The sequence below is a fragment of the Leuciscus leuciscus genome (genome assembly GCF_965113295.1).
Source record: "Leuciscus leuciscus genome assembly, chromosome: 11".
NCBI lineage: Eukaryota > Metazoa > Chordata > Actinopteri > Cypriniformes > Leuciscidae > Leuciscus > Leuciscus leuciscus.
In genome coordinates this window covers 18,188,280-18,203,826 of record NC_138735.1, presented here as the reverse complement: position 1 = coordinate 18,203,826, position 15,547 = coordinate 18,188,280, and the positions used below count along the sequence as shown (strand labels likewise).

Genomic DNA, 15,547 nt, shown 5'->3' with positions numbered 1-15,547 from the left:
CTCTCTGAAACCTTAGCCCGCTTTTTCAGAGAGGGGTATTAAGACAGAGTGAAGGGGGAAATGCAGGAAAGAGGGGGGATGATGGGAAGGAGAGGAAAGGAGAGCCACAGACAAAGGTCCAGTGAGTTGCTGTTGATTGTCAATGAGATTAAGGGGTTAAAGGGTTTGAGGGAGATCGAGGTGGGGGCGGCAGGGGCCACTGGGGGTGGACGAGGGGCTTATGCCACAGCTCAGCTTTCAGCAGCTGTAATTGGACCAGGAGTGCCAGACATTCGAGAAATGAGAGATATTCCAGATGAGGGAGTGTCTTTTTCGAGAGCTTGGTGAGTTCACGTGCGATTCTAGATGTGCAATAACAGCTTGAACAATGATGACATGGTCACAATGATGTGCTCAACATGATTCATGTATTGGTGAATGCAAAAATCAGTCACTTAAGTGCTTTAGAAATGCCCTAGAGACATGAAGTATACCTCAATAGATGAAGCACTAATGACAAAATACACAAACCATGACCATCAAATGCTAATTGACAAGTAAAATACATATCATTTATGGGAAAACCATATACACTCCCGTTTAAAGGTCTGGGGACTGTAAGGGTGCTTTCACACCAGCACTTTTGGTGCGCATCCGGGTTCGAATGACATCAGAGTTCGGTTCATTTGGATGATGTGAACTCTTTTCCGAACTCAGGTGAGCACCCACAAACTGAGCCAGAGCGGTCTGGGGTACGGTTCATGTGAACTCCGGTACGGTTCACTGCTGATATGAACGCAAATCATACTAAATCGTGGAAGTGAAGAGCTATTAATGATGTAAGATTTGATAAAACTGTGTTTGTGTGTGCTAACTCACTTTCCTGACAAGCATGACTGATGCACTTTAAGCAGCGAGAATGTACGTATATCTAATTTTTGCTCGGATTCAGCACAAATGGACTCCAGCGTTCTTTAGAACATTTGCAGTACATTCGCGGCAAGTGCCATTACTGATACTTGTAAAACAAAACCAACGGTTCAAAAACCAAAATATACAAGTGAGGCGAGCAACACTATGCATTTTGCCACCTTCTCTGCATCGTCGTTACCATCCAACAGGGGTAAATGCTTTGATGACGCAAACACACCACGGTTCGACCCAAATAATAGAACGTGAACAATCCAGCGGGGGCAGGGGGACGAGGGGGGAGCAATCGAACTCTGGTTCGTACCAGGCAATCGAACCAAGTGTGAAAGCACCCTAAGATTTTTCTCTTATGCTCACCAAGGCTACATTTATTTGATCAGAAAAATACAGTAAAAACAGTAATATTGTGAAATATTGTCACAAATTTATAGAACCATTTTAATATATTTTAAAATGTAATTTATTCCTGTGATGCAAAGCTGAATTTTCAGCAGTCATTACTCCAGTCTTCGGAGTCACATGACCCATCAGAAATCATTCTAACATGTTGATCAAGAAACATTTCTTATTATTATAACAGTTGAAAACTGTTGTGCTGCTTAATATATGTGAAAACTAATAGTCTGTCAGGATTCTTTGAAGAAAAAAAAGTTCAACAGAACAGCATTTATTTGAAATAGAAATATTTTAAATGTAGCATTAAAGTATTTACTGTCACTTTTGATCCATTTAATGCATCCTTGCTGAATAAAACTATTTTATTACAAAAATAAAATCTTACTAACCCTAAACTTTTGAACGGAAGCGTATCTATTTGTATATGCACAACGTAAAGATATTACACATTTCCGGTACTGCAGCCTAAACGTCATTAATGGTTTAATTCAAAATGACAGAATTTCTGTATTGTCAGTGATTAAATGCATGAATGCTTTGGGATCAGTAGCAGCGGTGCGTGGTGTCAGGGTGTTATAGTTAGTATAATATGGTTTAGAAAAAGCAGATTCTTACCAGTTTGCTGTAATGGTACTTGCAGTATCCACAGTATTTCACATTATCAGCATCTGAGCCCTGTTCTTCACACAACAACCCAGCAAGCTGAGCGCTACATTCAAAGACAAAGAAAAAGCAGCTTTAAAAAGACTGTACACAATGCAGATTAAACCAGTTATAATTCAACAATTTGTTATGAAAGTAAAAAGATTAATTCGATTAAAGGAAAGTTAGTAGTTAACGTTGCTATTCCGATCCATTAAACAGATGACATAATTAAGGATATTAAGATGCTTATGAGGTCCATTAGCTGGAATATTAGGGCTCTGCAACTCACCACGTGACATGAAAGGCCTGTCGGCAGCCATGTTTATTGCATGTCATGCAGGCTCCAGAAGCAGCTTTGCTCTCACGGCCCTGTTCTTCACAGATGTAGCATGTCTAGAAAGAAAAAACAGTCACCAAAGTGATTCCTCATACAGAAAGCAGTTATTATGGTATATAATGCATTGCTGCACGGCCCACAGCTTGTTTAGCGTGAAGGCTCTACCAATTTAACAAGTCTCTCAGAAGCCGCCCTTCCCAGCGCCTCGATTATTAGGCAAGTGATAACCATGCCATTTTAAATTGGCTCACAGTGAGGACTCAATTACCAACAGAGCTGAATCTATTTTATCCCAGATTTTAAACCCACTATTTCAAGCATGAGATTAAACTTGGCTCCATAGTCCTGCGAGTCATCAGACACAGTATTGAATCCAAATCATATAACACTAACTGATTGTATTTTACTTATCTACTGCATTGAAGGGCATCCATAGAAAACAAAACGTAATTAGGTTTTCAAATGAAAAAATGAAAGAACGGTGTCATGGCATATCCCATAAGTACTTGGTCTAACATTGTTTTTTTTACCCCTGAACGGTTGAGCATAAAGTTAAACTAACGTCTAAACGTTTGGACTTTGCAAATTGCAATTACTCTTGAATTACAGTGATGCACAGTAGTAAACACATACACCTGCAAGTATCCCAGAACCCATCAGAACACATCAGCTATACAAACCAGTCATTTTCAAGTCAGTTTACTGTATACAGATTATAAAATAATTTGTAGCCTATTAAATATTTTAATATATAAAATGACTTTTTTTAAATACTTTTTCATTTTCCCTAATGGATTAGGAAATTCAATGGCAAATAAGTATGGATGGTTCTTTTCATTTTTAGACCGTACGTGTAAATTCCCATAACATGAATCTCAGTTTTCATTCATTCAGCTTTGTAGCATAATTAATAGCAACATTCTATGTTTATACAAGATTGATAAATGTAGCACTTGGTCCCTTAAGAAAACACATTCACAGTATAGACCTAAACTCCTTACATGCATACTGTTTACATTGCTGAGCTGATTTATGAGGCTCTTATGTTGAGCCTTTGCTTTTCAATTGATATCCAGACTATAAGCGTTTGTCTTTCAGAGGTTAGGGAACTTACCTTGTTGTAACGTTCATGGGGGACAGACTGAAGCACAATAGGCTCCATGGTGGATACATTAGCGAACTCAACTTCTGGGATGTAGAGAGCACAAACCACATGGGCCCAACCTAAACAAGACACATGATATATGATCAGTAGATGTTATATAAAACAGCTGAGATTAAATTATTCCTTTATTTTTATGGGAACTTGCTTTTAAGATGCAACTGGGTTTAACTGCATTAAAAAAATGTGCTTGAAAATACCATTAAATGGCAAAAATAAATAAATAAATGATAAGCAATACAAATCACTTAAATACAATCAAGTCATTTTTATTATAAAATCAACTGCATAACATTTAAATGTCTCATTTATTAATGATAATAAAAAATATGATGCTTAAAAACATGGATAATGCAATGAAAGAAACATCTAAATTGAATATGTATCTGCTGACTATCACAATCATTTTCTGTCTTTTTTGTTTTGTTTTTGCTTTTTAAAAGAGCCCACGTTCATTTGTTTGCTTACAGTCATGCCTATGGGGCACGCCTGGCTTCCTCCACAGTGTGAAAAACACTTATTAAAGCATGTGGGCTGAGTGTGACCGCAAAGACGAAACACCCCGGACTGGAAGAGGCAGAGGCATATTCTCTCCTGCCTAGCGTCTAGACCAAGTGTTGAACCATAGGGTGTCAGCCATAAGTACACTACATAGATATTATATCATAATTTCAGACTACTACTTAACTTTTTCCCCACATCAACTGTCTCAACCACAAAACCCCTAAGCGGAGTTGATTTAGATTTAATGACCATATTCTGCAATAAGTTTGTGAAAAGAAGCAGATGCTATTTATATCGTTGAAATTAACCTGAGCAAATGAGTTCTGTTTATCCAGCGTAAGGGCACAATAACAGGCCTAAACTTAAAGGTGAACCCATGAACTGTCTTTGACCCCAGCCTAAAGGGACAGGGAGGTGGGTTTTGTTGTTTTGAAGTCCCTCCAAGAATCCAGCAGAAGCCTATAAAACCAGGCAATAAAACCCAAGCACACCCCAAAGAACTTCTAAAACCCTCAAAAAGAAGGGTGGCACACTTAAAAAGAGAATGATTTGCCAAAGATGTCTATAGCTTAGCATAAAGTCCTCAAACAATCTTGTTTCTTCAGATTCTAGTTAAACAAGTGAAATCTTGGTGACTAAAGCATCAGTAAAAACCGAAAGGCTCTGGCAATGGTCAATGAACATTTCAGAAGGGATGATTATTATTTTTTTGCATGTGTTTCAACATGCTATTGTGCCAGGTATATGCCACTGCTCCAGTGTTTTCATTTGGGATTATTCTTGTGTTTGCATAACTTAACAGTAGCAACACCTGTAAAAACCTCTCCATGTGTTGGTCTGGGGAACGAGGAGGACTTTGCAGCTGAGTTTTACTCCTCAGTAGGCTGAAATGTAAAGGTTTCTCTAAAGCAAATCGTGAACACTCAAATCTCACTTGTGAGATCTGGTTCAAACAAGCTCTTTCTAAAATTTGTTTAAGAATTCTTCACTCCTACTCGTAAATAATGACAAAACATGGAATGCTTATCTTGAAGCATTTCAAAAGGCTTTACAAATTCAAGCCAAAAAAAAAAAAAAGAAGAGATTACATGGTCTGAAACAGCTAAACCATAAGCCTGGGGCAATGATGTTTCCCTCATGGCCGTTAAACAGCTCACCACCCCTAAAGATGGGGTATGGTCCCGCAGCTGTGTACCATGCCATGTTTACAGTCTCTGAACTGCCCTTGCCGTGAACCCGGAGCATGAAGAAGAGTCGCCCCCTCTCAGCCCCACAATGACCCCGCTGAGACCGCCCACCCATAAAAACAAGGTGAGAGACAAACACGCACACTTCCTAACACCCTTTGCTCAATTATTCTGAAAAATAAGCAGATAAAATCTGCCTCATGTGCCAAACAAAATCCAAGACTACGTCAAACTTTTGGTTCATTCAAAAGCAGTTTAGATGTTAAAAGAAGAAATGGTAAAAAATAAAATAAAAATCATTGTAAAATTTTCCTGAAATCCAGATTAGATTATTTTGACATGACTAATTAACAGCTTATTGATGAGACACAGTATTATATCCTTTCAGCAGTAGCATTTCTGTGATAATTAAAGCTGTCAGAAGAGATAATCAGTTCACTACATTTATTTTTACATTGACTTTCATTAGAGGCGACAAAATAGAAAGGTGTCATCCTCATCAGCGCATATGTTCCTCTCAAGAGCTTCACATCATTGTATCACCTCACAATAAAACTGGGCTGAGAGATAATAGTAAAACTGCTAACCCAAAGATTTTATCAAATATTTTGTCTCTTACACACTCAACCATCAAAAACGTATTTTATGCTACTGGCCTATATTTATCTACTGAGTAACTGCAGTCTGTTCTTGCCAATGACATGTAGATTAGGCTTAATACTGTTTTTTCCTCAAAAAGTAAAAACAATCAGCATAAAATTAGATGTCCTACCTCCATTATCTGTTCGTTTCAGCGCTCCGTCTTTGTGGGGACACAGCTCACACCTCTGCGAAAAGAGGAGAAATAACATGAACCCACACTCCATCCAACTATCTGCAGGCCAGACACAGCTCTGAGGGCTCTCAGGAGCTCTACTTCTGACATGGACATCAAACTAAAGCAGAGTTTAAAGGTTAGACATCATTTTCTTCCTTGAAACTAGAGAACAGAGCATCTTGGCAAAAGTGATCAATGAAACTGTAGACAAGAGCCTTTGATAGTTCACAGGAGCTGGAAAAAACCCACTGCTGCAACCCTGAAGAGCTGCTTCTATATTCAAGGATAAAATAGGATCTGCTCTGCTAAAGGAGAAAAACTGGTTTAGACAACCGTTTTCTGAAACAAATGACAGGACAAGAAGATAAAACCCTCGGAATAGAAGACGAATGATCAAATAAAGACAGTTACTACCCTTTTTGAACAACAAAAACCACAGATGGTTGAAAGTGTCCTAAGGAAATGGGACCTGACACATGGCCTATTACACAGCATATCATGCATATACACTATGACATTTCACTCATCTTCAAAGCCTTGAACAGGGTTAGATATTGGGGCATAACATTGTGCTTGGAACCATGCCGTTATTTGCCACATACCACTATGTTCAAAGTTTTTAAGCTTCTGCTCAGTCTGCTGTCCTCCTCCTCTTTGTTACAGGTGGTGGACAGTCCTCCTCCTTCAGGGATCTGCCAGCTCGGCTTTCTCCCCCTCCACCCTTTAATCTTTGGGAACGAAGTGGCAGAGCAGGGCACAAATAGGGGAAAAAAATGGGCTCATTTTTAGTAAGTGGAGGAATGAGGACAAATGCAGCAATTTGGTTTCATAATTGACCTATCAGTAAGCCCCGCCCCCCCCCCTTAGTTACTGTTGCTAACTCGGACAAACAAACGGCTGTCAGTGTGAAAACCTTGTCCCAAGATGATTTTGATCAATTTTGGACACAGAAGGACCACCTCTCATCGAGGAGCATTCGAGTGGGACTTAAATATGCCATAGAGGGATGTATAAAAGATTTTAAAATAATATGGTGGGTAACAAGATTAATTTGGAAGCGAGGGTTTACAGATCACAATGCAAGCAGGAGAAGCCTCATGTTATGGTCGTCACGATCACAGAAAAACAACATCCAGGATCAACATTGTTAATGTACCTGTACCGCAGAGTAAGATTAAATAAATTTACATTTAACCAGTTTAATATGGAGGCACTGAATTATAGACCAGTCTGTATATGACGTGAGAACAGTTAGCTATTTAGGTTTGTACGTTAGCATGGACTCACTAACTTTAATTGTAACTTAATGAGAGTATGACAACCAGAAAATGAACGTTTTCATCTTCATTGAGATTGGGGTTGAATCCTTAGGGAACCAGGTTATTGCGCCCACATCAGTGATATTTTAAATAAACCGGCTTTAGCCGTATTGCGTATTTTTTCACGCAAATCTTATCACACTTTTGAAACGCGCTGGTGAACGCGCGCACTGTACAGTGATTCAACACATGAATACCCATGCCCATCCTCTCAGGATACCTGGAATCAGTGTTACAAGTACCTCAGGCACATCGTTTTACTATTTTTGTAGCATAAACACCATCAAAAATGATGAAAGCTTCGGATCTTCCAATGTTTCTCTATGGCGCTGAAACCTAAAGATGTCCGAGTTCCTGTCCCCGTGCAACTGATACTCATCTGCCATTGGCTCATCTGCATTCGAGGGGAGGGGTTTACCAATAGGTCAATTATGCTTTCGGAATACAAAAAAAAAAGGCTTCAAGTTTTAAAAATGCTCCAGCAAGAAATCTTTCTGATAGTGCAAGGCAAGCTATGATTTTCACAAATCTTTGGGTTCGGATTGGTTAGAAGTGGCAAAAAGGCCCAAAAAAATTTGCATGACAAACCTGTGGTTAAAAATAGGGCAAAGAAAAATCCTGTTCCTTTTCAGAATAAGAGCAGTTCCCATTGAATAATGTCTCTAACCTCATAAAAGGTGTTATGTGGGATGCCTTGTTTTGCCATGAATCCAGATCCTTCAACAAAAATGCCCACATAATGGGTTACGTGACAGGTTTCCCCTTCTTGTGACCCACTATTCTTCTGCTCTAAACTGCCACTTAGGTTTCATGCCTACCTGACAGCTCGCACAAGTCACATGTACAGCCATCAGATCGCTGAGCTCAAAGGAAACCGATTTAACTGCCAATACAACTTTGCCAATCCTAACCATTTACGTTTCCTTTACCCCAACCACCATCTTCCATTTATACATACTAGAACGGCATGTATTTTAAGCTATAGCATGTTTTATGAAAAGGGGTCATTACTCAGGACACCATCATTGAATACAATACATAATACAAGGATGTTGAATAAAAACGTAGAGACACTGCATTCAATCAATCAAATTTTGCTTCTTATATATATTATGTGAAAATTTATAAAATAAAAAAGCAGACTTCTTATTTGCAAGTACCGGTAATCACCATATGTTACTACACGACAGAAAATGCTCGACAAATAGTCAAAACTGTGATGCAATTAATGACAGAAAAAAAAAAGAAATATGAACTCTGAAGCTATGTCTTAGCCAGGGGTAGGCAAGTTCGGTCCTAGAGAGCCACTGTCCTGCAGAGTTTGGCTCCAACCCTGAAAAAAACCCTCACCTGCCTATAGCCTTATAGTAATCCTGAAGACATTGATTAGCTTGTTCAGGTGTATTTGATTAAGGTTGGAGCTCAACTCTGCAGAACATCCGGCTCTCTAGGACCAAACTTGCCTACCCCTGGTCTAAGCCATAAATAAGCTTTTTGTACAATACAGAACAATTCTCATATTTTCAGGTTAAACCACTTACCATTCAGACAAGTCAAAAAAAAAGTTGAATACCACATTATTAAGTCTGATAACATCTGTTATACATACAGGCCTAAGAGTCCTGACAAGTCATACAGTTTTTATATACATACATACACACCACGTTTATGGTTTGGAACACATTTTTAAATATGTGATTTAAGGTTAAGTGTTTCAGCCCACTTCCAGCCACTGATTTAAAACAAAAAAACATTTTGGTAACACTTTACAATAAGGTTAATTAGTTAACATTAGTTAATGTATTAACTTACATGAACTAACAATTTTGGCAATACATTTGTTACAGTATTTATTCATCTTTGTCCAGTGTTAGTTAATAAAAATACAGCTGTTCATTGTTTGTTCACAGTACATTAATGTTAACAAATACAACCTTTGATATTAATAACGTATTAGTAAATGTTGAAATTAATATTAACTAAGATTAATAAATGCTGAAGTATTGTTCATTCTTAGTTCATGTTAACTAATGAACCTTATTGTAAAGCGTTACCAACATTTTAAAAGACCAAACAGAGAAACTGTAGTCTCAGAGTTTATGCATAGACAACCTGCTTCATAATTACTGAACTGTTGTTGAACATGATATGAATGCAAAAATAAAAAACACAAAAATATTGATATTTAATCTAAAGTAATCAATACAAGATCATGAGGAAAAAATTGATGAAAATATGACCATATTGTAGAGCAGCACGATTAATCATTAAAAGGTTGCGATCTCTTTTCAAACACCCACGTGATCTTATTCCTAAATGACAAAATTTCAGCTCTGTCTATTAAACCATTGACAAGTCACAGCAAACATTCAAATCTGCGTTGGCGTTGCCTCTGACCCAGACAGAGATGTCATGTAAAGGTGTGAAACAGTCTTTTTTTTAACCACACACACACAGTATAATTATTTCTGTCTTTCAATAATTCAAATTATGACAGAAGAACTGGGATAAAAGTTTATAGTTAGGATATAAAAACTGCTTGAACTTGGTGCTTCAGATGAAGATTGGACCAACATCATTACACCAGTAGGTGGCAACAAGTGACTTGTATGTGTCAAAATGTATTCGTCATTTGAATAATTCATTTAAGAGATTCATTCAAAAACACTAATTCATCCAGTAATTAAACAAGTGAGGTCTTTTGGGTGCTTCTCAAATAGAAGGCCAGGGCTTGAATTTCGGCGCGGGATTGCGGGTATTGCGCATAATTTTAATAATTCCCGCAGGTCTCCCACTTATAATGCGGGAAATTCCCGCAAACACTGATTCACTTTAGCCTGTAGGTTGTATTAGTAAATTAATCCACACAGATTATAAAATCAAATCAGTCATTTTAAAACTGTCTGCGAGACGCGATTTCTCAAACAGCGTGAGTGATTCAGCGGTGCTGCGTCTCCTATCAGCTCGTTAAGAGCTACACTCTCGCGTTTCGGGAGTCGGGATAGACGGAATTGTCACTTGCATAATCGGGCCAGCATTGCATGAGTAACTAAAGTTTACCATTTGCAAGTCTTACCAGTTTAAACATTCACGCGATTTTAAACTATTCGGTACTTGCGCGCTGTCTGAGAGATGTTTCTCTGCACACATAGAGTAAAGCCGCCTCACAAACAGCTCGCGGGTAACAAAAGTTATTTTTCGTGGATTATATCGCTTTAACAGTCAAAAACAGGCACAGTTGATCAACTGTGAAAATGATGTCAATTTCGGTCTTGGTGAGTAGGCTATCCTCTAAACACAGTCGGTTATGTCTTAAATAAGCATAAATCGCACGTGACCGTATAATGAAACAGAATCCATGCACTAGCTCTTAAAGGGACAGCAGACATATGTGTCTGTCATTAATTTGGTTATCAAAACAACAAAACATAGCTTTCATTTTAAGGAATCAGGATTAATGTATTTAATTTAGTCAGGACTAAAATACTACCCAGTGTTATTTTACATTTGATTACTTTATTCAGTCTCTGTAGTATTTCTGAATAGCCTACTAGTGTTAGACCTAAGCAAAAACTCTTCTCTTTATTGGTATCTTTATTCTATTGTATTTATTTGTGCTACTTTTTTCAATTTAATTCAAAGATTGAAATCAAGCTTCCTTGTGTTGTGTAAATTCTTAAGAACAAAATTACCCCATTGTAAAAATGCGATGAGTGAGCATACATTTAGGCGAGATAATTGTAATTTAAAAAAAGAAAAGTCTAAACTCCCCCCTCAAATAAAAAATTCCCCCCCATAAGATTCACCTAAGGGGGGATTTCCCCCCCATTTTCCAAAATGAAATTCAGGCCCTGAAGGCTGTGTCCAGTCCTTTTGATGCTTCTTGGCGCTTTTCCACTGCATGGTATGGTTCGGTACGGGTCGCTTTGGCGCTTCTCAACTGCATGGTACGATTACTTTTTGGTGATTTTACACTGCATGGTACAGCTTGGCACGGCTCACTTAAATAGTTGCACCTTTGTTGAGGTTCCAATCGTGCCGTACCGATACTAAAATGTGACGTGTGAACACTGCAGATCACTGATTGGTCAGAGAGAATCGTCACGACCAGCGTCGTTGGATTTGCTACACGACACACCAAACCTGCTAGATTTAAATAGTCAGCAACAGCCACCGCAGAATCATTTGTTCGCACAATATTTTTTAAACGAAAACTTTAAAAAAAGAAATGGCTGAATCGTGGTCAGTAGACGAGGTGCAGACGTTCCTCTCGTTGGTAGCAAGGAGCGGATCCAGCGAGAGCTGGATGGGGCGACCAGGAATGAAGTTTTTCAGCAACTTATGATCAGTCTATAATCCCACCCACTTTGAAGCGGTACTAAACTGCAGTGGAAAAACAAACCGAGCTGAGCCGTATCATGCAGTGGAAAAGCGCCATTAGGCTGGACGACTCTTCAGCTTTGAAAGCTAGAATGAGACAGTCTAGTAAGTGTGCATGGCTACGGCACACCATGGTCACAGCACGAAAATGTAATTTTGGAAAAAAATACTTTGTATTAAAAATCTTTATATTAACTGGCCTTTTATGAAAGGGATATTTCACCGCTGGAAAGATGAATGTGTATTTAAGTTGGGTCATTTATGTAGTAGAAATGTGAAATTATTTTAGAAGTTGGTGCCTTCTAGACTGAGAAAAGCCAGAAAATGTATTTCATCATGTGGATGAAACACAACAACTCCCAGAATGCACTTGCTTCGCTGCCCTACAGGCCACTCCCAAGCCACGCCTACCTTACAGAGGGCAGTATTGGAAGAAAGTGAAAGTGAAAGTGAAAGTGAAAGTGACACGTGACGGCCAAGTATGGTAACCCATACTTGGAATTTGACCTCTGCATTTAACCCATCCAAGTTAATGCACACACATTAGGAGCAGAGTAGTGAGTAGTTAACACACAGACACTGCAAACGTGGATACACACACCCAGAGCAGCGGTCACTGATTGGTCAGAGAGACCAATCAGTGTGTGGCGCCTTTGTGTGGCGCCCGGGGAGCGATTAGGGGTTAGGTGCCTTGCTCAAGGGCACCTCAGTCATTTCCCACCGGCTCTGGAATCGAACCAGCAACCTTTGGGTTACCAGTTCAACTCCCTAACCACTAGGCCATGACTGCCCCTGAGAAAGGAATCAAAGAAATGATACAACTAGGCTACTAGTTGACTCAAAACTGAAAAGACACCATTTTATCGTGAGATCCCACCCCCTATGGGCGGGTTGAAAGCATGCGTAACGAGCTCCTACTACTCACTGTAGTCTCTAGACCAAAAAAGCCTCCGATGACGCAAAATGACGATTTTTGCATCATCCGAGTTTTTTTTACAGACACAATACAGAAATCTCTCATCTCAGGGGGACATGAGAGAGGGAAGCACGGCCATTCGAAAATACTAACGGGTTTCTACTGATACAAAGCTTAATGCTAATCGGTGAAGTATCCCTTTAACGCAATAGAGTGAATGACAACTGTTTGTGGTCTCCCAATGGCTTACATTATTGCCACTTTAGTGTTAAGTGATTATTTTACACCAAAACAAAAGATAACATGCCTTCATCTCTGAAAACATTATTTTTGTCTTACATTTCATAATAAACTCAGACAAGCTCAGTGCCGACTGGTTTTTCGTCAGTTCTTTTTTGTGAATTGGAATGTGTGCAAAGGATTGTAAGTGATTTAAGGACACGAAAGATACACTCGATGCATCCTTCAGAATGAGCTGAATGAAGGATGCAAAATGAAGGTTGCCTTCCAAGGATCCTTCAAATTGAGGCGGCCATCAGCTGCACTTGATGACGTGGCAGCCAAGATATGCAGTCTTAATAGGACATCAGCATTCCATTTGGGAAGCACAAAAATGAGTCGTTGAATCGTTAATTCAAGAGATTCATTCAAAAAGCTGATTCAAATAGCCTAATGAATGAATGATTTAACTCATTCAAATGAATCATGAACTTTTTTTAAATAAATAAAAAATTGTGATTCACAATTTATTCAGAATCGTACAGCTCTAAATACTAGGCTAACTAATGCAAGTAAAAAAAAAAGTCCTTACAAATTATTGCAAATATGTGAACAGTCAGTAATACAATAAAAACAAAACAAAAACCTAATTACAAACAGCAGGACAAATGCAATAGAAAAGATACAAATGAAACAATCAGCGCTTTGATTTTCTCATGCAAGTATATAAGTATTCAGCTAACAGCCTACTACAAAAATTGAATCAGAAAAATAAAACACAGCATAGTCTTCACTAAGAATTAAACTTGCTTTGATTCTTATTAAGCCAGGGACACACCAAGCCGACGGTCGGCAGTTTTTTGAGCGTCGGCCAACTCAGTTTTTCCAGTGTGTTCTGCACCGTTGTCTCTAGCCGGATGCAGTGGGTTGTTTTTTTTGGCCGATTCAACATGTAGAATCAGCTTCGGGCAGTCGGTGAGAGAGAGAACTCTGATTGGCTGTTCAGCAAACAAATCAGTGCACGAGAAATACGAGTAAAAGTGATGAAAGCAAGCAAAGAAGGTGCTTATGGCACAGACAGAGGGCTGTTCCAAGCACAAATACTTTCATAATATCATGAGCCGACTGGAATAAAGAACGGGAGCAGCATGATTGATATTCAAACCGTTCAGTAGGGGTGTGAAACATCACTGGTCTCACGATTCAATTTGATTACGATTATCACGTCACCGATTCGATATCACGATGCGTTGCATCCTTACTTTTCAATATTACTGCACATACCTACATTTTCGTCGAATACAAGCAGTCAGATATCCCTTTTTATTTTATCTGTTCCAAGAAAGTACACTTCGTGAATGTAGCAAACATCAAACAAAACTTAAGCCTGAACAGATGACAGGACCATTTAGAACAAACTAAATACAAACTAGTAAATACTAAAAGCACATGAAACTGTCAAGTGTACTTGAGTTACAATAACGTTCACACACACTCGCAATCAACTCGCGCACACACTCGCTGTAAATTTTAAAATAGTGGGTGCATTTTTTATTAATCGCCTCCCTCCACCATTTTACACTAGCATGAGAAGCGCGCGTGTGACAAAGGACGTCAGAGAAACGTCAGTAGGCTATAATCGATAATGGTAGCCTATATTACTGTTGCTTCAATGCAACGATTAATTTCAACACCCCTAACAGTAAACAAGCGCTCCTTTGTTTATGGTTTGTATACCTGCAGTCTTAGTTTCGCTTTCCCTTTTTGAATGACGAATATACCTGCTTAAATAGACTTATCTCCTTTATATGCAGGCGCAGAACGTGCATGCTAGCTGACAGTAGCCTGTAGTCCTTTTGGTGTGTTCAAACACAGATTTTTTCCCTGACGCAGACGACAACACAGTCGGCTTTCATCAGCGCTAGTTCTTTGCCGTCGATTTGGTGTGTCCCTACCTTTAAAGCTACAAAAAGGTAATTCAGTCAAGAACAGTGAGTAATTTTCTTTTTCTTTTGATTAACATCAATGACAGACAGATGCAAATATTAGGTTGCTGTCACTTTAAGGCATCTCATGCACACAACTCTAATATACTGATACACATTTTATTTTCTCCCATCCGTTTATGTTCACTTAAGACATAACCAACTGGATTTACTTTTAGGCATGTACCCGAAACTCAAAGTTCACTTTGCTTGTCCGTGTTCTGCTCCGTGTCGGAGCACGGCCACAGAAAGCTGCATGCGGAACAGAGCAAGGTCTCTTTTATGCTTGTAATAACTCTTTTTAAAGGACAAGTTCGGTATTTTACACTTAAAGCCCTGTTTACAGATCGTATCTGATGAAATAGAACGGTTAAGATTAAAATTTGGACACATGCTGCTGTCCCGAGAATTTTAGGTTTATTTCGCTTTTGTGGACCTATTTTGCCAAACGCGTCACACCCGTGATTCTTCCGTTGAGAGCTTGAATAATAGACACTCCAGCCCAGTTGGTGGCGATAATGCACCTTTGCCAATTGCAAGCAAACCACGGGCATTTCATTGAATAGGCCTACACAGAAGAAGCAGAAGAAGAAGCGGCGGAGTAATACCGTAAAGGTGCTGCGGTCTCACAGCACGTCCTATTAAGTCAATGGAGTTGGACAAAAACTACGATAAAACCTGTTGGAATGCATCTTTTTCAGCGATTTTTGAGGGAACATATCAGTGAACACCCCCTGACCACTCGGTGAGTTTCACGTCTTTGTAAACGAA

General features: G+C 39.0%; 1 protein-coding gene and 1 long non-coding RNA gene across 7 annotated transcripts in view; one reads left to right on the top strand and one right to left on the bottom strand.

The window, feature by feature from the left end:
- Positions 1 to 15,547, bottom strand: part of mllt10 (MLLT10 histone lysine methyltransferase DOT1L cofactor) — a 54,214-nt gene that overhangs the window by 34,625 nt on the left and 4,042 nt on the right. For 4 of the 6 annotated variants that reach the window (XM_082183529.1, XM_082183530.1, XM_082183531.1 and 1 more), the window contains exons 3-7: positions 6,560 to 6,685; positions 5,913 to 5,967; positions 3,402 to 3,511; positions 2,240 to 2,343; positions 1,921 to 2,014 (exon numbers count right to left, since the gene is read on the bottom strand). In XM_082183529.1, the coding sequence (XP_082039655.1) occupies positions 1,921 to 2,014; positions 2,240 to 2,343; positions 3,402 to 3,511; positions 5,913 to 5,967; positions 6,560 to 6,685 (489 nt within the window). The remainder of the gene's footprint in view (positions 1 to 1,920; positions 2,015 to 2,239; positions 2,344 to 3,401; positions 3,512 to 5,912; positions 5,968 to 6,559; positions 6,686 to 15,547) is intronic. The other 2 variants (XM_082183533.1, XM_082183534.1) reach the window with 1 other exon arrangement.
- LOC309509043 lies at positions 6,692 to 13,880 on the top strand. Its single transcript, XR_014209780.1, has 3 exons — positions 6,692 to 9,999; positions 11,134 to 12,111; positions 12,490 to 13,880. It is a non-coding gene; the product is annotated as an uncharacterized lncRNA (long non-coding RNA).